We start from the raw sequence: 21504 nt of genomic DNA, 5'->3' as shown, positions 1-21504 counted from the left end.
TGGTATTTACATTTAGATGTGTTAAACAACTTAGGATATATCACTGTTTGTATTACACCACAGCATTTTTAGGTGAGCAAAAATAAAGGAACAAATAATCTTAAAGTAAATAACATTTAATATTTGATGGCATAACCCTTGCTTGCAATAACTGCCTCAAGCCTGCGACCCATCGACATAACCAGACTGTTGCATTCTTCATTTGTGATGCTATTCCAGGCTTTTAACGCAGCTTCTTTCAGTTCTTGTTTGTTTCGGGGGGTTTCTCCCTTCAGTCTCCTCTTCAGGAGGTGAAATGCATGCTCTATTGGGTTAAGGTCAGGTGATAGACTTGGCCAGTCTAAAACCTTCCACTTTTTTCCCCTGATGAAGTCCTTTGTTTTGTGGGCAGTGTGATTTGGGTCATTGTCCTGCTGCATGATAAAATTCCTCCCGATTAGTTTGGATGCATTTCTCCGTAAATTGGCAGATAAAATGTTTCTGTACATTTCGGAATTCATTTTGCTGCTACCATCATCAGTTACATCATCAATAAATATTAATGAGCCTGTTCCAGAAGCGGCCATGCACGCCCAAGCCATGACATTATCTCAACCATGCTTCACAGATGAGCTTGTATGCTTTGGATCATAAGCAGTTCCTTTCTTTCTCCACACTTTGGCCTTTCCATCACTTTGGTAGAGATTAATCTTGGTCTCATCACTCCATAAGATTGTGTTCCAGAACTTTTGCAGCTCATCTCTGTACTTCTTTGCAAATTTCAATCTGGCCTTTTGATTCTTACTGCTGATGAGTGGTTTGCATCTTGTGGTATGGCCTCTATATTTCTGCTCTTGGAGTCTTCTTTGAACAGATTGTGATACCTTCACCCCTGCACTGTGGAGGTCGTTGGTGATGTGACTTACTGATGTTTTGGGGTTCTTCTTCGCAACTATTACAATATTTCTGTCATCAACTACTGTTGTTTTCCTTGGCCGACCTGTTCGATGTCTGTTGCTCAGTACACCGGTAGTTTCTTTCTTTTTCAGGACATTCCAAATTGTTGTGCTTGCTTGATTTTCCTTCTTTTCTCAGCTTCAAAATGGCTTGCTTTTCTCCCATAGACAGCTCTCTTGTCTTCATGTTGGTTTATCCTCTTTAACAAGAAATGCAGTCTTTATAGGTTTAAACCTAGGCCAAAAAGTAGACTAGTCATGCAGAGCTATTTAATGTTTGAACAATCAACCTAAAAGGCAACACCTGGTCAACAAGAAACACCTCAGTCACATGTTCCAATAGTTTTGCTCACTTGAAAAATGGGTGGATTCAAACAAAGGGTGGTATGTCCTGAGTTGTTTACCACATCTAGATGTAAATACCAGGAAATAAAAGCTGATATTCTGAACTCTTGTCTCATATTCATCTTTTGATCTTAAACCCAAATGTCTTCAGTGAACAAAAACAAGGGAATTTGCCTTGCTGTTACAATACTTTTGGAGGGGACTGTAACTTACCATGTGAAGTAACATAAAGCCAGTATTTAAACTGAAGCGATTGCAGCCATTCAGGATTCCACCCTGATTTCTGGTGTTTGCCTGCACCTAGATGACATAAACAAAATAAATATTTCCCACAAACACCAACAACTACTGAAACTACTCTAACGTGCTGCCCCTTTCTCTGCTGTCAAACTCACCTGCTGTCCCTCCTTCAGGGGAGGCTCTCCCCTGCTGCCACTATGGGAACTACCTGCCTTGTCCCTCCATGAGAGTCAGCTGAGGCTGTCTCTCCTGCTGCCCCTGCTGTCTCTTCTGCAACCCGGAGAAGCTGTCTCTTCTATTACCAAGAAACAAGTAATGTTAAAATTCCAGTTACTCCAGTTTATTTCTTGACACAAGCCTATGAATAATCTGTTTGGCTACTGACTTGCCACCTAACTATGCTAGCTATGCTAGCTAGCTACCTCTGTAGCTGTGTCTTCCTCATCTTGTGGTGGATTTCGCTCTCTCTTCTTGAAATATTTAAAAATGCTCATGATCTGAAAATCAAGGGTAAATACAGTAGCCTTATTTCAACTTGATTAACATTACAAATTGCCAAACATTACATGATAAGCCAACTTGCTCCTCAGATGCTGAAAATAGTACATTGTCAGAACTGCGGGTAATAATGTTTACGTTAGATAATTAGCTAACGTTAGCTAGCTAGATATAACATTACATTACATACAGCATTACATATGTTATACATTGTTTTTCACGACTAGCAGCTGGATATGTCAGTTGACATAAGTGAGGAGACTCGCAGCTTACGTTCTTAGCTAACATTAGATTAACACTGATTATAAATGTTAACGTCTGCAGTAACATTATCTGTTTGCTGTTATATATTGATAATGATAAAATTGTGTTTGGACTAGTAGATAACTGCAGTGGATACTGTAACATCAGTTAATGTTACTTACATCAAACGATGTGTCCTCAAAATGCCTTGGTGTCTCAGACGTAGCCAGGAATGTTCCAGCGCGTGTGTGAGTGCATGTACAGCGGGGGGAGGGGCCTGACTGGGAGTGAAAGATGCTATGCTGAAGCAACGGCGCAAAACACAACGTTAGAGACCTTTTATTTTAGAAGAACTGTAAAAATATTTCTGGTTCATTATGAAACTGTGGTGGGACAAATTAGACTGCCAAAGTCTAGGTAATAAATGGGAAACACTGGAATATCCTCGACTGGCTGAGTCAATCACCTGATCTCAATACGAGACTACCTCTTTGCATCTACTAAAGACAAGAGATTATTTACTAATTCCACCTGCTGAAGACCAGGCTAAAGGCAAAGAGAGCCCACAACAAGCAAGAGCTGAAGGTGTCTGCAGTGAATGCCTGGGAGAGCATTACCGGGGAAGATACAAAGCGTCTGCTGGTGTCTTTAGGTCCAAGACTTCAGCTAGTCATTGACTGCAAAGGATTTTCCACTAAATATTAAATATGATCACTTTGTTTGACTTCATGAGCATCTGTTCAATTGTGTTTGAACCCCTAAACTTTGAGCTCTGAAAAGTGCTATATCTGACACACAGCTCTTTCTATATTGATGTAAACCTACACAAATTAAAGCTGAGACTTGGCACTTTAATGTAGTATCCATTAATTTATTTCAACTTAAAATTGGACAAGAACAATTGTCCCCAACAATTGTTCTTCAGGCTCCATAAAGACAGGAGACTGTTTACTAATGCTGTAAGTTTTTGTTCAGAAAAGTAAGAGAGAGGAGAAAGTGCACAGGAGAGAGGGATAGGAGCATGACATGACAGGGAGTCAAGGAGTGATGACGGAGGCCTTGAACCAAGTTCAAGGCTTTGCCAAAGGAATGGTGCAAAAACAAGTTCTAGGTATTTATCCCCAAAATAGCCTATAATAGCCTACAGTAAGTAAGTAACTAAATTAGTTATATAGTTATAATTCAGCTTTTTCAGATTTAGAAACATATGGTTCCCTCATGGCCTGGTAGTAAAGTTTGAGTGTGTTCATATTCATATTGGGTGAACACAATAGGACTTATAGCCCTTTTTATAGTGCAGTGCAGCAGGATAATGATCCTGCACATACAGACATGGCAACAGTCCAGATAAGGATGAAGTGAAGCTGACAGCATTACAGGCCTGGCAGAGCATTAACTGAGAGTATGATGATGTTTGTGGGTCAGACACTTCAGTAAGTTATTAACTGAATCTACATATTAAACATGGTTATTTTACTCAAGCTCATTTTAACATGTACAATTTGGGGAATTATATATAATTATTTATAAAAGGGCAATGTCTCAACACTTAAACATAGGTCGTTGTTTCACTTTAAATCCTATATGCTTGAATATAGAGACAGCAATGTCCTGTTCCTTAAAGAGTGCATTGTAAATGATTTAACAGGTTACTAGCTACAAAGCAGAAAAATGTTTGGTTGGTTGATGTGTATGTGCATGTCCACTTTCAGTGGTAACATATAAATTAAATTGGTCGGTGTAGGTCTGACAGTGTATTACCCTCCAGCGTATAGATGTCCCGCCCCCAGGGATATTTGGGATACTTCTTCACATCCTCTTCTGTCCTGGTGGCCTCTGGGAAGAACTCATACTTGATTAACTCCCTGGGAGAGAGACATACACAAAGTGATCAATTTATGGCTCACTAGTGACACGTCATGTTCAAACTTCATACTTTGACAATACAAACATTTTAACTTTGCATTTCATTACATTGGTAGTCATAGATAACTGATTGGGCTCATCCTTTTGTGGGCTTGATGCTGTAAACCCACAATAAACTTAATTTGTCTTTCTCTGGAGCTTTCTTTCTGTTTTGCTACATCCAATATATTCTTCTGTGTTTGTATGCGCACAGTGAAAATGTGATTCCACCTTCCTACATTTATGTATATCTACATAGCAAATTACACAGTAAGATGAAACTGGCCATTGTGCCTTCAATAATGATGGTGACAACTCGTTTTTAGTCATTTTGAAACAAAAGCACATAGTTACACGAAATGCAGGACTATTGGGCAGTAGTTTTGTATGAAGGTAAAGTGAGAAAACAACTGCCAAGTTCAAGCTAAGTATGGAAATTCCGTGCTCAGCACAAACACACTTATAAGCTTCTGGGTAAAGAGAGACTACCTCTTTGCATCTGATATGTGAACTCACTGTAAGAGTGAGTGACCCAATCAGCACTTGTCTAACCATGAGCACAGCTGCTGTACCTACACACCAGTAGGAATCAACATTTCTGTTCAAAGCAATCTCCTAGAAGCTAGTAGCCCACACATTGTAGCTTCAGGGATTATGTGAGACAGAGGCAACAAAAACAGTAATTCCAGAACTTTTTAGATGACTTTTGAAAAAAAACTGACACTACAGTTGGACTATTCTGCCATGACAGATACTACTCACTGGCTGATGTTGGCTATGGTGTCCATCCAACTGCGAATGCGAACCTTGTTGCGTATATTTGGAGGATTGCTGAATTCGTGCACAATAGCAATGTGATACGGATAGGGCCCCTGGAAGAGCTGACGCTCCAACGCTACTGAGTCAATCTGCAGAGAGGAGAAGGAAAAGTAAAAAGATGGAGTGTTCCAGTGAGATGAAACAGAACAAAGGAAGTAATAAGAGACAGAGGGATGAAGAGAAACAATCAGGTATGATTTTAACAATTTCATCAGTTTGGAAATCGTGGGTAATGTTTTTCTACCTTCACTATGTATATAGGAGGTTAATTTACTGCATAAAACTGTTCAAACAACAAGCAGCTAAAAATGTCCAGACTGGTTAAAAGCTACAATCAGTCAAGCTGTTGGTGACTGTTACTCAGAGCTTCTAGGTGTTTTTTTTCTGTTTGTTTGTTTTTTAATAAAAGCCTTTAATTCTCCTTGCTTGAAGACTTTTTAACTATGAGCCACATGCAGTCACTTTTGTATTATAGTAGTTTGATTGCTACATTGAAACATTATCCATCTCCAAAAGCAAACAAACAGAAACATTCTCCAAATGTTATTTTTTGTTACTGTAACTAAACAAAGTTTAATATCAATGGACCCCAGGAGCAACCATGCCAGTAGAAGCTAATGGGGATTCTGTTAACAATAAAAACATTCTCATTACTCAATGATAATAATGTAGGAAGTAAACTAAACACGGTTGATCACTGTAACAATAACTTTTAAAAATATACTGGCACTGTAGTAGTTAGATTTTGGCACAAACTAAATTCTAAATACATTTGTGCAGCAACATAGCTTTATTTCCTGTGATGTAAATAAAAGCATGACTTTAAATTTAATTCATCCACATGCTGACAGCAGTTTGTCATATTTAGTGTGAATACTGTATTGAGAAGCCTGTACTAGGATACACATATCGTGTACTGTCTCTTGCCCAGCACAGTGGATACTGATGTCTGAACTATGTTTTAGGTTAGTATCCAGTTTCTACAGAAACAGAGATGACATCACAGATGACAAACCTGGTGCATAGGGCGCATGTAGATGATACGGTTCCTCTCTGGAGGCATTCTCAGTATCTGATCCAGGACCTGTTCCATGTCCAGTTTCTTACACTGAGCATAATCAAACCTGTTCACTATCGGAGCGCTTTCAACTCGCAGCTGTTTCAACACTCGACATCTGGTGGCTACAGAGAGACAGAAGACACAAAGAGCAGTTGATGATTGAATGCTTTCTGATTCAGTATAAAAACTGAACATAAACTGCTGGGAGTTATGTTTATAAAACAACATAAAGTTCGATAATGGATTTCTTCAGAGGACTAACTACTTTCACACAAAGTCTGTATTGACGCAGGGTAATGACCCCATTTTCTCATGTATGACTCATTTATACCTGCTATCACAGGATACTGGATCTGACTCTAAATATGTCTACTAAACTGGGCTATCATTACTGGCTTTATTAAATATTAAAAAGTATTTAAAAATCCAACACAAACTCGGATGTAAACATACTTTTTACAAAAACTACAATCAAAGATATTGAAGCTAGCAAACAGTAAATATATGACTGATTTGCTAAACCGGTTCCAAAGAATGTTTTTGACACTTTCATCTGTCTAAGTGAAGAAAAAACAGACAAGTTTACAAAAATAAGTTTACCATATTTTATGAAATAGTGAAAAATGTGCAGAGGCAGGAATGTCCTTACATAGAGACTTGTGTGATGTACATTTAGTGACACATGAACCAAAATTAGTTGGTTTATATATTGTTTTATGACTTTATTGTACTGACCCCTTTCAGTCAACATGGGACATTTTGTGGTAGTTGGCGAGACCTTCTCCTCGAGTACCTTGCAAACTTTACATTTGTACTTTACTACTACTACCACTCCTCCCACAGTTTTGGGGCAACATACACAAAATCTAGGATGTCATAGCATCCCCGGAGGAGTATATAAAACCTGAAGATCTCAAACTTGGTGCACAGGATCCCTATGTGATTGCCCTCAGCCTATGGAAAAAAAATCACCAATAGCACCACCATGTGGCCAGTTATAGAAGAAGTAGCATTTTGACTAACAACTAACTGACTGTGAGGTGTAGAAGAAACTTTTTTCCTGTGGATTCTTTGGATACAGATGAAGACACTGGTATATGCCATGTCCATTTGCACAGGGGAAATATTTCCTCCATTTAGAAATTTTTTGCAAAACATTTTTCACATCCTATTCTCCATATTTTATCCAATCTTCACCAAAATTTGTACATACCATATTTCGACAACCCCTGGAACAATGGCTACATTTGTTTTTTTGATATTCCATACCATTCTCCTGCAAGTGGCTACCAAAGTAGTCGTTGGGGTTCAACTTGAATAAACTGGTATAACTCTTTGATATGCGCACATTGGGCCACTGAGCAGCCCTATAAAATTTCACAAAATTTTACCACCAGGTGGCACTAAAGTAAGCAAGAATATTTAAATTACTGTATTTCTAAGGGGGGAAGTCTGGTTCGGTGAGCGTTTCAAGATGGCAGTATAGACTGCTAACTCTCCCGGTCAAATAGTTAAAAACCCCACCAAAACACAAAACTGTTGCTCATAAAATTTTTTTAAAAAAACCAGAATGACTGCTAAAGCTATCCAAAGTCAGAGCAGAGACATGCAAGACTGGAAAACTGAACTGACGCAGGAACTAATGGATATCAAAAATGACTTCACAAGTAACATTAAAATAGAATTCAACAATTTCAAGACACAGATAAATCATAAGTTACAAAATGTTGTTGGAGATGTCTGCAACCACGGTACAAGGCTAAACCAAGCAGAGCAACAGGTGGAGAGGTTGAGACAGCCAACACTGAGCTAAGTGACACTTTGATTCATTCTCTCAAACAGAGAATCCTTTAAGCTAAAATAACATACTTAAAAGGAAGATCACGACATATTGATATTTGCATTGAGGAAGGCACAGAAGGAACCTTGATGCTAAAATTCACTGATAACTTTCGAAAGATGGTGCTAGCACTTGACAGAGACACCGATCTACTGTGTGCCCACCAGTTAATCAGCCCTAAACTTCAAGACAACGCGGTCTCAAGATCTATTCTGGTTAATTTCCAGAGATATGACACGAAAGGCAGAGTACTCAAAGCAAATCACCCACGAAGGAAAAGAGGTTGTGTTTGCATACAACTTCCCTGCCAAGGTAAACAGTAAACAACTTCCCTGCCAACGTAAACAGTAAACTCAGGGAGTACAAAGACATTAAGAAAATTCTCAAGGAGAAACATTTGTTTCCAGACACCATATCCTGCCAAGATGAGAATTCACTGGAAGGATGGATTCTGCCTCTACAACAATGCAACTGAAGTATCCAAGGACATGAAAAAGAGAGGCTATCTTGTGGACTTGCCATAGAAGACTGAAACAACTTGGAAACAGAAACTTAACCCAAGGCATACACTGGAGCAAAACAGATGGGGACCACAACCTACAAGTCTGAGAGAGGCTCAGAGGTTTCCACCGACAGCAGAAATCTCCAGGTAAAGCGAACATACACACACACCCTTTTTTTCTCACTTTGCTCCCTGACCACTTTCTCTGCAGTGATAATTTCACTATATTTGAACTGTCCATTTCCCCTCCTGTTATTTAATTTAATTTTATTCAATCCCCCCCCCCCCGAAGGTGTCTGCAGACACCTTCAGCTCTTTCTGCAAAGAGGGAACCCCTACAGGATGTAGGACTGTTTCTTCAAGATCACATACATAGGTTTGAGAGTGTGGTAGGGCTGTATAAGGTCCTGAAGTTGGAAGTCACTGTTCCACTGGTTCTCAATGTTCTTGCTAATATTATTTGTTACTGTTCATATGTTGATGTTGCCGGCACATTTAGTTCGAACAGCTGTCATGGGATACAGTAACTTTAAAAGTAGCTTCTTGGAATGTGAATGGCTTGAACAACCCAGTTCAAAGGAGTTGAGTAATGACTAAAATAAAGAAGAAGGGAAAATAATCAAATTATATTTACACAGTAAACCCTTCTATCTCAAAATGAACATGATTTTTTTTTTTTTTTTTTTAAATTGGGTATAGGAACACATTTTACAGCACCTCTAAGACAGGTCACAAAAGAGGGGTCGCAAAATTATTACATAACTCTATTAATTTTTAATTAGTTAAGGGGATTAAGTACAGTGAGGGCGGATATATTGTGTTTGTCTGCTCCCACAAAGTGATCACAAACTTAAAAGGTCTTGAACTGATTGCTTCAGAATCAAAAGGAACATTAATTTGTGCAGGAGACTTAAATGAATGAAGAGCAAATGGAATACTTCTAATAACAGGAATGTAATGCCTCAGACTAAATTACTGAGAAAAGGTCTGGATGAAATTGGCTTACTGGAGGTTTGGAGGGACTTGCATCTTATGCGATAACAATTATACTTATCACTCGTCCCCCCATGCAGTATACTCAAGAATAGACCATTTCTTTATTTTTAAAAATGATAGTCATAGAATTCAGAATTGCGATACTGGAACCAGAGACATCTGAGACCGCTTTCTAATCTTCCTGACATTACATTTAGATAGCAAACCAAAGAAAACAATTTGGACACAAGTTTGCTTAACAACAAAACGGTCATACAGCAAGTAAAATCCAAAGTTAAGGCTTCCATGACTTTAATGACAATGAGGGAGTTAACCCAAATATACTTTGGGACGCTTTAAAGGCAGGTGTCAGGGGAACATTAATATCCCTTAGTACAGTTCTCAAGAAAGCAAAAAATAATCAAAAAGAATTAGATAAGGAACATGGTGAGAATCACAGCCATCAGATAATGAATAAAATGAAAGAAATTAGAAGCCAGATCTCAGACATTTACAAAGATGATTTTTTAAAAGTCTATTTAAAAAAAAAAAACAATCTTGAAATAGCTCCTAAAGCTACAAAATAGAGCAAATAAAATACTGAAAAAAACAGATTTCACAATCTGTAAAAGAATATTAGATCCCTAGACAGGGCAAACATATAACAATCTAGATGAGGTTAATATTGCATTTCAAGCATATTACAAGGCCCTGTATTCACAACCAAAACAAGAAAGGAAAGAGAATACAAAGGCATTTTTAAACTCCCTCAATTGAAGAATATACAAATCAATGTCTAACATCCCAGATTACAAAAAAGAATTGAAGACTGCATTGAAGAAATTAAACTTCTTTAATTGCACGCTTGAGAGAATGTCAAACCCACCTTCAGGGAGAGAAGCAATCCTTTCTGTTATCCCAAAAGAGGGCAAGAATAAATTGTTATGAAGCTCACATAGACCAATTTCAATTCAATTATAAATCAGGATGACAAATTGTGTGCATCCATCATGTCCAGGAGACCAGACTCCTTCATTCCTGAACTAACTGACCATGACTAAACAAGATCGCCACACACAAGATAATATTAAAGCTGCAAGCAGTGATGAAAGGGCTCTTGCATCTTACGCACATCAGATGGAGTGGCAACCGTGGTATCACTACTAGAGGTTGGCTGACATGGCTCTGAATTTTCAGGATTATTAGATACTGTGTAAATGGGTAAAATATTATTTCCTGTGTGCAGTATGTGGCGCTGGAGATGAAACGTTGGAAATTGTGTATACATTTGATGAACTATGTGTCGTTTAAGCTGCACCTCCTGTTGCCTGTAGGCAATACTACATGAGTGAAATATTAATGCAGCAATATATTTACCAGAGGGCAACTGATATGGATACACATTTTCATGAATATCGGACATTGCACAAAGGAGTTAAATGTCACTTCCTGTGTCCACTATGTGGTGCTACAGAACACCCATTAAATATAGGTCATGTTGCTGTATATCATGTGTAGACCACACCATGTAAATTTCATGTAAATTGGATGATGTTTGTCACATAAGGCTGATTTCTTGTTGTCAGCAGTGTTGGGAATAACTCTAATTCCACTACCTTGGGCAGTATCTAGTAGTGTACCTACTTATTTTTCCAAATTAGATAATGCAATTACAATTACTGAAATTTAAATGGGCTCATTGCTCATTACTTTTGTCTTGCGTGAAAATAGTGGACAACTACAGAAGATAGCAGACAAACGCGCACACAACATAAACACAACATCATCTGACCTTACCATGTCTAAGAGCCATGTTGCAAAGTCATGTCATTGCAGCCAGCTCGTGGTAAAACATAAGCCTCATCTCTGGAGTTATAACATTATATATTGTAAATAATACCTGTTACTAAACTACTGTCACTATTCCTGGTTTGAATTGTGGATCTGTGGTAAAGGCCGGATGATGTTTGTCATGTAAGGCTCACTTCCTGTTGTCAGTAGGTGGTGCTATGACTATGACTCAATATTGACATATGGATGTGTTCAGGCAGGGACTTTTATAAAGCATGAGAAATTTGTTGCAGGTTGGACAATGAACATTCAAGTTACAACTTTGCATTTCATGGCAAAACACCCAAGTTCACTACATCGCCATGGTAACAGTGTTGAATGGAAACTCAAGATTTTGCTAACTTTTCATCACAAAGAGCTTTAGATGACACTGATCAAATTTGGAGCTGGTCAGATTAAATCTCTAGGAGCTTGTTAAAATACAATGCCTGCAAATGGCAAAAACTGTACAAAAATTGAGAAGTAAATTCAAAATCTCCGACTTCCTGTTATAAATAGGGTATGGTTCCAAAAGGCGTTTTTGTGCATTGGGACATGATACATGTGCCTAACAAATTTCATTTATCTACATCACATTTAAAGGTGGGCGCAAATGGGCTTATATCAGTCTACTTGGTATCATTTAAGGACTGCACTGTGCAAAAATGGTTTGGATAGGCCTCATGGTTCATGAGTTATAAGCCCAAACGTAAAACACATATTAATTGACCACATGGTGGTGCTATTGGTCCCATTTTATAATATGTTAAGGATTTCCACATGGGTCACCAGTCCATCAAGTTTGAACACTTAAGAACGTTTAATTTTTGAGATATGAGCTTTCAAACATTACTCCCATACACTTTCCATTATAAATTTTAATATTTAAAAAAAATATATAAAATCACTGGAATATGTTGGAGATGAGAAAAGTAATAGCATACAAACAAAAAAAAATTAAAATAAGAAAATAACTTGTTTTTTACTTGTCTGTCTAAAAAATATTTCAGAAGCTAAACGTTGCTGGATAGTTTCCTCTGTCCTGTCAATGATAATGACAGTTTTTAGTCTTGCTGTGCTGCTCAATATAATAGAGCTCAGGATTTATCAGGAGGACGGCTGCTTTATTCTTAACAGTATGAACGTGGACTGTGTGTGTGTAACAGCTGACCTATTAGAATAACACAGAACATTAATTAACATTAGATCCTGACCGATCCTGTTGGTTTGTCAGAGATTTAAATAATGAAGTTAGGCTGCTGTGCCGTGTGCCTAAATGTGCACAGTGTGGGAGAGATCGGGGAGATCGCTGCATATAACTATTTTTGATATATATGCTCAGACGCAGCTACAGCAAATCAATAGGACGGGCATTTGATTTTGTTAAAGGGCATACAATGCACTGTTTATTTGCATATAGAGCAGGGAAGTGAGATCCGATCACAAGTGGTCACTAGGCCCCAATGAAGGCCCCCGCGCAATAGAATGAAGATAACATAGTGTGTATCAGAATTGTATGAAATGTTACACACATACATACATACATGTATATGTGTGCCTAGTAATGTTGTTGTTGTTCTGTATTATTGTCATTGACAAAAATATTTCCCAATTAAATTAGAAAAAGAATAAAAGTAATAGGGATGCACAATAACATCGGCACATCATTGGTATCAGCCAATAAAGGCTTTAAAATGAAACATTGGCATTGGTCCGAAATGAACATTTCTGCTGTTATGACAGACCGATTTGTTGCCTTCTTATCCACCGCCTGGCTGTGCTTATCTCTGCAGACTGTTTCACCCTGATGGTCCCGTTGCTTCCTCCACAGGCTCCACTTCACTCAGCTAGCCCCAGTTCTCTGTGTGGATCCAACTGGAGCACCGAGCCCCAGTTTATTATTCAGGTCAAAGTGGGAAGAAGCAGCGGGTCTGTCGGGCAGCTGAGTGAAGTGGAGCCTGCGGAGGAAGCACCGGGCCCGTGGTGTAACAGTCTGTGGAAACAGTCCACAAGGGAGCTGCTGTGTTCGGCTGCACAGATAAGAAAAATCTCGACTGACAGGATGAACCACTCTGTTTGAAAAGTCCAGTCTTCCTAAGTTCTTCATTCATCAAGTCTTTCTTGATCATAGCACAATCTATGATTGCATGTGTAATAATCTCCTCAGTCATGTGGGAAAAATATAGGTGCATATATTGGTATTGGCTATCGGCCAAAATGAGTTGGAAAATATTGGCATACCAGCAAAAAATCCAATATCATGCATCCCTAAAAAGTAATGCAAAAATCAGAGAAACATCTATATGAATCATCAAATATCAGTCTCTTTGTCTGTCTTTTACCATGAATGAACATCATCTTGGGGCAGTCTCTGAGGACTAGGTCAGTGATTCCACAGTTGGTCAGAGTGATGCCCACCAGGTTCTTACTCTTCAGAGATAATACCTGCACAAGGAAAATCATCTCAGTATCTCAAAACATATAGTATACCACGGCCCCTCACATGTGCATCCTAGCCTATTGTAGTAACAGGAGTCAGACATCTAATTTTGTTCATTAGACAAGCATTAGGGAAAAACACTCTCACTGTTTATTTTTTGGTTATGCAAACAGTTTGGTTCTTTATGTATTTTTCTACTGTGAATAAATGCACAGAAGTACAGAGGAACATAAGTTTGTTCTTCACACTTCATGTTTTTTTTCCTGCTGTAGAAGGCACCAGCGTCTAACTGTTGGTCATCAGCTTGTGCCTGTCCCTCTTACCTCAAGTCTCTCCCTCTGAGCCCCATCTGCAACACTATGGCTCCCCCCAGGGGAGGACAACCTCAATAATAATTTACTTTCAAAATCATTTTGTAACATATATGGAGTACTCACTCACTAGAGCATTGAATGACAGTGAATTGATCAAACTGTTTTAAACAGTGACTAATAGAAAAAGACTGAAATGTCAAAACAAATACAGTGCTGCTTGAAAGTTTGTGAACCCTTTAGAATTATCTGTATTTCTGCATAAATATGACCTAAAACGTGATCAGGTATTTACTAAAACTAAATTCCTAAAACTAGACAAAGTGAACCCAATTAAACAAATGAGACAAAAAAAATCTTTTTTCCCCCATCTTTTTCATTTATTTATTGAGGAAAATTATCAAATCTTACATATTTGTGGGAGGCAAAAGTATGTGAAACCTTGCTTTCAGTAACTGGTGTGACCCCCTTTTGCAGCAATAACTTCAACCAAACGTTTCTGGTAACTGTTTATCAGCCCTGCACATTAGCTTGGAGGAATTTTAGCCCATTCGTCCTTACAGAACAGTCTCAACTCAGGGATGTTGTGGGCTTCTTTGCATGAACTACATGCTTCAGGTCCTTCCACAGCATTTCTTTAGGATTAAGGTCAGGACTTTGACTCAGCCATTCCAAAACTTATCTTTCTACTGCTTTAACCATTCTTTAGTAGAACAACTTATCATTTAGTGTCATTGTCTTACTGCATGCCCCACTTTCTGTTGAGCTTCAGTTCACAGACAGATACCTTGACATTTTCCTGTAGAATTTGCTGGTACAACTCAGAACTCATAGCTCCATCAATGATTGCAAGCTGCCCTGATTCAGAGGCAGCAAAGCAGCCCAAACCATGATACTACCACCACCTTGTTTCACAGATAGGATAAGGTTCTTATGCTGGAATGCAGTGTTTGCTCATCGCCAAACAGAATGCTTCTCATTCAAGCCAAAAAGTTTAATTTTGGTCTCATCCATCCACAGAACATTGTTCCAATCACTTTCTGGCTTATCCATGTGGTCTTGAGTGAACCGTAGACAGCAGCAATGTTCTGTTTGGAGAGAAGTGGCTTTTTTCCTTGCAACTCTGCCATGCACACCATTGATGTTCAATGTTCTCCTGATTATGGACTCATTAACATCGACTGTAGCCACTGCAAGAGAGACCTTTAGTTTCCTAGACGTTACCCTGGGGTCCGTTGTGGCCTCCTGGACTATTACACGCCTGCTCTTGGTGTGATTTTTGTTGTTTTACCACTCCTGAGGAGGGCAACAATGGTGTTGGATGTCTTCAATTTGTATATGATCTGCCTGACAGCCGACTGGTGGAGTCCAAACTCTTCAGAAATGGTCTTGTAACCCTTTCCAGCTTGGTGAGCATCAACAACTCTTCTTCTAAGGTCCTCAGAAATCTCCTTTGTCGGAACCATGACACACTTCCACAAACCTGTGTTGTGAAGCTAAGAGTTTGACAGTGAAGACCCAGATTTCTCTTCTTTAAATAAGGTAGGGCCTCCCAGACTCACACTTGATTGTGATCCCATTGATTGAAACACCCAACTCTAATTTCCCCTTCAAACTGATTATCTTAGGAGTTCACATACTTTTGCCACACACAAATATGTAACATTGGATCATTTTCCTCAATAAATAAATTAAGAAGTGTAAAGTTTTTGTCTCATTTGTTTAACTGATGTCTCTTTATCTAGTTTTAGGACTTGAATGGAAATCTGATCATAGAGCAAATTCTAAAGGGTTCACAAACTTTCAAGCAGCACTGTATCTACAAATCGGGTTGTGTGTGTGTATGTGTGTGTGCGTGTCTGTACCTGTACATGGTCATCCTCGGTGACCGGGTCTGATGTACTGGTTGATTTGTCAGCCATACGTTTCCTCCTCACTGCTATTCGAGGCCTGGCTCTTGAGAGATCTACACAACATAAATGGCAACAATATAACCTTAAACAAACAAAACAAAACAACAGCACTCACTAATCCATCTTGTGTTCTTTATTGTGGACAGATTAAAAAAAACACAAGAAGATGGATTAGTGAGTTCCGTTGTTTTGTTTTGTTTGTTTTGTCTTTATCACAACCGTGCATCCAATACAATCTCAAGATCTGGAGTTGTGCGCACCGCTGCTTAGTAGCAATATAAACTTAAACAATACAAAAATACTGTGAGAAACACTCAGTGTGTTCACATTTAAAGTTCAACTGAAGTCACATTTAGTCATCAGTTTTGCATTCAAAAATACTGTTAAGTTGTTTTTAAATGCATTGTTAATAGTTTTTTATTATATTATTATTTTTATATTTAGGGAAGAAAATAAAGATAATTTTTTATCTGTGTATACTGTATTTATACAAAAAGTTTTTATATGATAAAGAAAACAAACAAGAACAATGAATAAAATATATAATTCTGAGAGATATTCAAATCATTTGCGCTCAGAAACTGTGTTGGTATGTACACAGTGGTATTGTTATAGTATTAATATTAGAACTGGGTGATATCACTTGGAACCAAGATCACGATTAAATGTCATTTACTTTGGAAATGTGAAATTCAGGGTAAAATACGGCTCTGTTTAACATATCTTGCAGCAGTCAAAATAAGTCATATTATAAATAGATTGAATAACTCTTTCATGACTTTGTATTACAATATAATAATTTATTGAACATATCAACTGGTATCAGTTTCGGTTACTTTTCAATTATTGCTCAGCCCTAATTAATAATACACATTAGCACACAGTAGTACACAACTTAGTTGTCTAAGTTATAGTAGTATAACAGAGCATAGACACTGCCAACACACCATTACTGATCAATATCTCTTTCTGTACACTATTATCACTTCCATTGTCTGTTAAAAGGTGTAATTCTGATCAACAATGGAAAAAACACCTGTCTGGAATTTTTATATAGCAGGTGAGTGGCTGTCAGTTTTTTGTGTTGAAATGATCCATTAAAACAACTGATGTAGTGCATATGGCCTGTTTCTCCCCGCTCCCCTAAACCAACTCTCTAACCTCTGCCACTCTTCATACATTGAGAGTGACCCACAGGATGTTGTGTGAAAGAGAGCATCTGATAACACACACAACCCTCTTTTTGGATGATCCCTTTTCCATTAAGAGCTGTTCTCCACAGCATTCTTTGGTTCCACGTAGCTGCCATGAAATCAAGTATCGCAGCCTCCAAGACTATTTCCCTCCAAAATCTGCAAAAACTCTGTCTGAGATTTCAGAAAACCTATTTCTGATATGAATAGTAGAATTTCATGTATTTGGATGTTTTCTGCATGTTCATATCATTATGGTTTAGTGTTATAATTTATGTCAGGATAACCTGTATTTTTACTGTGGTACACATGTCATGTTTGATGTCATTTAATAGCATAAATAATGATAGTTTTGGGAAAATTAGTCTCAAATTTATATCTGGTATGATTTACAAGATATGACCAAATTTGAGTATAGGAACATCTGTTCATAGAGGTATAACCTTAGGGTTCGTGCTAAGATGAGGGTCAACTCCCCTGGCCGACACCCCTTTAACCCAAAAATATACTATAAATGGACTGCACTTACATAGCACCACTCTAGTGTTCCAACCACTCAAAGCACTTTTTATACTACAAGCCACATTCACCCATTCACACACACATACGCTGATGGCAGGGGCTGCCATGCTAGGTGAAATCAGCAGGATCTAATCATTCACACACACATTCAAATACTGAAGGCATAGCCATCGGAGGCAATTTGGGGTTCAGTATCTTGCCCAACGACACCTCGACAGGTGGACTGGAGGAGCCGGGAATCGAACGGGCGTTCCTCTGATTTGTGGACGACCCACTCTACCTCCTGAGCCACAGCCACCCCATAACTGGTTTAGACACTTTCTCTTACTCTTTGACTCTTACTCTTATGCTTCTTAAATCTTCTTAAATCTTCTTAGCACGTTTCTTATGCTCCCAACATGGCTTTTTCTCCAGAACTAAACTGAAGAACTGGAGATGGAGGAGTGAAACAGCAACTTTAACTTCTCAAACCTGAGACCTTGGCCCTATGTTAATCTAGCCAAATGAACCGGGCCACTCGACACTGAACCATCGACAACAGCAGAGACCCAGAGTCTCTCTCAGAGTCTCTGTGTAAGTTGGACTTTAATCCTTGCGACCAACCTCAACATCACTGTCTGACCGGTGTGGGATCACTAATGCTATCTCAAAGTCATGCAGTGTCTGGTTAAGACACATGCCACAAAATCACAACGTCTGTAGATCAGTTCAGGCAGCAGACCTTTGTTGCATGTCATTCCCTGTCACTCTCTCCCCTTGTTTCCTGTCATATCTCAACTGTCTCTGTCCAATAAAGGCATAAAATGCCCCAAAAATATAAAATTAATAAATAAATAAAGTTACATCCACCAGCTACATCTGGCTGCACATTCTGCTGTACTTGCGTGAGTTTGACCGCTGGACCATGTGTTTTTTCACCACAAACAGGCAAAATACATAACTGGCCATTAGCTGTAAGCTAGCTAGCAACAGATGAACTGTCTGTGGGATAGTGCCTGTGTGTTTGTGTTCAGTTAAGCCTCTGACAGAACTGGAGTCTCTGGTGAGTTATCATTTCCCTCCAGTCTCTCTCCTTTTCCCCCTCTCCTTTCTGTACATTCATAAAGCCCCCACGATACACACAAAGTTGAAAGATTTTCAATTTGCGTTACGCGTATTCGTGTCCATTCACTCTGCCCTGGGCCAATTCACGTCTTTGCATTGACTTTGTATGTTGTCGCGCTGCTTCTAAAACAATTAAAGGATGAATCTATGATAAAAGTAGCTTGCAGCCTAATCCATACAGACAGGTGACAAATTAAAGGAAAAACTGGTACAGGTCTGAATGCTTGACCCTTACAGTGAGGGGATCTGGTGGCTCTGTTCTACTGTAAGGGGCATTTTGCTGGCATAGCATATGATTCACATCATTTTCATACTTATCAAACCATTCAGTGACCCCTCGTGCCCTATGAATTGGGGCATTGTCATCATGGAGGAGACTACTCCCATCAGGATAGAAATGTTTCATCATAGGATAAAGGGGATCACTCAGAACAACTTTGTATTGATTTGCAGTGAACTTTCCCTCTAAGGGCATAAGTGGATTCAAACCATGCCAGCAAAATACCCTCCAAAGCATAACAGAGCCACAGGAGCCCCTCACTGTGGGGGTCAAGCATTCAGGCCTTTACTGTTTTTTCCTTTAACTTCTCACCTGTCTGTATGTCCCTATTGACTCAAATAGGGTGTGAGTAGGTGTAAGTGGTGTCACATCTGTGCATTCACCTCCAGAATGTTCCCCTGCCACATGGTGAGCCACATTATTACTGACTGCACACAAGTATCCATCAAAGCTATCCCTTCACTGAGCTCAATGTGTGCAACTATGAAACCACAGGCCCAAGCCTTAGGAAATGAACAAAAGCACAGCTTTAGTTGCACTACTCTTAAGAGATGGTTAGTTGACACAAATAACTTCAGTGTTACCTGTCTCAGGTACCAGGGACACAGAGGACATACGGGTGCAAGATCGTGTCATAGGTCGTCTGGGAACAAACTCCTCGCCTCTTGTCTGACCCTGCTGAGAACCTGAAAAAGCAGCAGAGGCATATCCAGCAGGGGCAGGCTGTCTCTCTCCCTGTCTCCTGGAAGCATGGCTTACAGCAGCACCTCTGGGATCCAGACTGTTCACACCAACAGGACCAGAGCTCTGTCTAAACCCAGCCTCCTTTGTACAACTGTCCCCAGTTTGTAGTCCAGAGGGGCCCTCTGTGCAATCACTAGTCCTGCCAGTTCCTGTAGCTCTGTCATTGGTTGTGGTTGTTCTGTGGGTGGCCCCTGTCATCACTCTCTCACATCCACCCACTTGTCTGGATGTGGCCACTCCAGGTCCAACCCTGCCCACACATCCAGTCACTGGCCTCACTGCGGTCCTTGGTGCAGCCCCAGCAATCCCAGTGCCTCGTACTGTCCCACTGTCAGGCCCTGGCCTTGCATTGGTCTCCCCAGCCTCAGTTATAATTCCTTTACTGCTAGTCCTCCTGCTGTTCTCAACAGCAGCCTTCATGTCTGCCTTGATCTGTTCACTGGTCACCTGACAGCTCTTCTCACAGCTGCTCTCTGACACCTGAGCCTTCGTCTGATCAGCCGAGAACGCCACTGATACAGCCACATTGTTGCTCCGCCGCAGAGGGGTCTTTCCTTTACCTGGAAACATGTAACACATGTATATTACACTGGTGAGGATACTATTTGCTTGACATCTATTACTTGCCCAGAAACAACCTCACAAAATAAATTTGACTTTGATTTTGTCAAATGTTAAAAAAACAAGTAAAGTTCCTGTTCTTTCAAAGATCTTTAAATTTAGGTGTGTTTTCAACCATTTTTTCTGTTTTCAGCTGCGTGTGTGTGTGAGTGTGTGTACACAAGCCAATATGATATGCGATGGTAAGCTCATCAAACACATCTGACAGCTGTGTTTGCTCTGTGTTATACTGACACCTTCTGTACAGGAAGCTGGCTGCTGCGAACAGGAAGCTGGCATTAGCCTTGCAACAAGGCCTTCCTCCTCTTCACTGTCTGAGTCTGAGATGACCAGTGGGGGCTTGGGAACAGTGGCATAAGCTGGTCTGCACTGCTGGACTAAACCACTGGGACCTGACGGTGGGAAGGACATATCAACAGACATCAAAAATTAATAAAAGAAGCTGATTTATAAAATATGGATTGAGAGGGTAGGAGCACAACTGCTCCTACCCTCTGCTAATTATCAAAAAAAGAGCAGCTCCAAACCTGCTTGCTCCTCATCAGGATGTTGTGATGTTTCAGCAGGACGACTGGGCCCTGGAGCCACGTCAGCTTTCTCCACCCTCACCTCCCCTCTTCCTTCTTTCAGATGTATACGAGGCTCAGCCTCAATGTTCTCTTCCTCCAAGATCACCTCCTCCTCCTCTTCTTCCTCATCCTCCATCCCATTTACCTCCACTGGTGCTATGAACAAAAACAAAACTCTTACTAACTACTTTTACACAGACCATGGAGGTCCCATTTATTTGTCTGTTAACAGGATCTCTCAGAAACTGTTGACAGATCTCAAAGCAATTTGCTTAACAAACAGCTTTCAGATTTTTGGTAATGGCATTTGGCTTTTAGGTTTCACAACAGAAACACGTTAATACTAACATACTATAATACATTGTTCATGAGTCCAACTCACTTCCCATTTTACACACTTTCTTTGTACAGAGCACTAGTAATCCTGGACAGGGTTTAGATGTGCTTCTTTTCATAAAAGCTGAAATACTGTCTGCCCTTGCTATGTCTCTATTGAAGTCCATAACAAATGAAAATGTGAAAAAGAGAAGTGTTCTAAATACTTCAGAAATCATAATCTATGATGACAATGAGCTTCTGCGTTTTGACTGCTGTTGCTCCACTGATTAGGAATGC

At 39.5% G+C, this 21504-nt stretch overlaps 1 protein-coding gene across 1 annotated transcript in view; it reads right to left on the bottom strand.

Annotated features, from left to right (window-relative positions):
* fbxo38 (F-box protein 38) overlaps positions 1-21504 on the bottom strand; it is a 67967-nt gene that overhangs the window by 14646 nt on the left and 31817 nt on the right. The window contains exons 12-19 of the mRNA XM_042418005.1: positions 20848-21050; positions 20557-20712; positions 19540-20259; positions 15809-15909; positions 13535-13637; positions 6001-6167; positions 4929-5074; positions 4023-4126 (exon numbers count right to left, since the gene is read on the bottom strand). Of these exons, the coding sequence (XP_042273939.1) occupies positions 4023-4126; positions 4929-5074; positions 6001-6167; positions 13535-13637; positions 15809-15909; positions 19540-20259; positions 20557-20712; positions 20848-21050 (1700 nt within the window). The remainder of the gene's footprint in view (positions 1-4022; positions 4127-4928; positions 5075-6000; positions 6168-13534; positions 13638-15808; positions 15910-19539; positions 20260-20556; positions 20713-20847; positions 21051-21504) is intronic.

The sequence above is a fragment of the Thunnus maccoyii genome, chromosome 8 (assembly GCF_910596095.1).
Source record: "Thunnus maccoyii chromosome 8, fThuMac1.1, whole genome shotgun sequence".
NCBI classification, from domain to species: Eukaryota; Metazoa; Chordata; class Actinopteri; order Scombriformes; family Scombridae; genus Thunnus; species Thunnus maccoyii.
The sequence above is the reverse complement of the archived record's forward strand: the minus strand, read 5'-3'. Positions and strand labels throughout refer to the sequence as shown.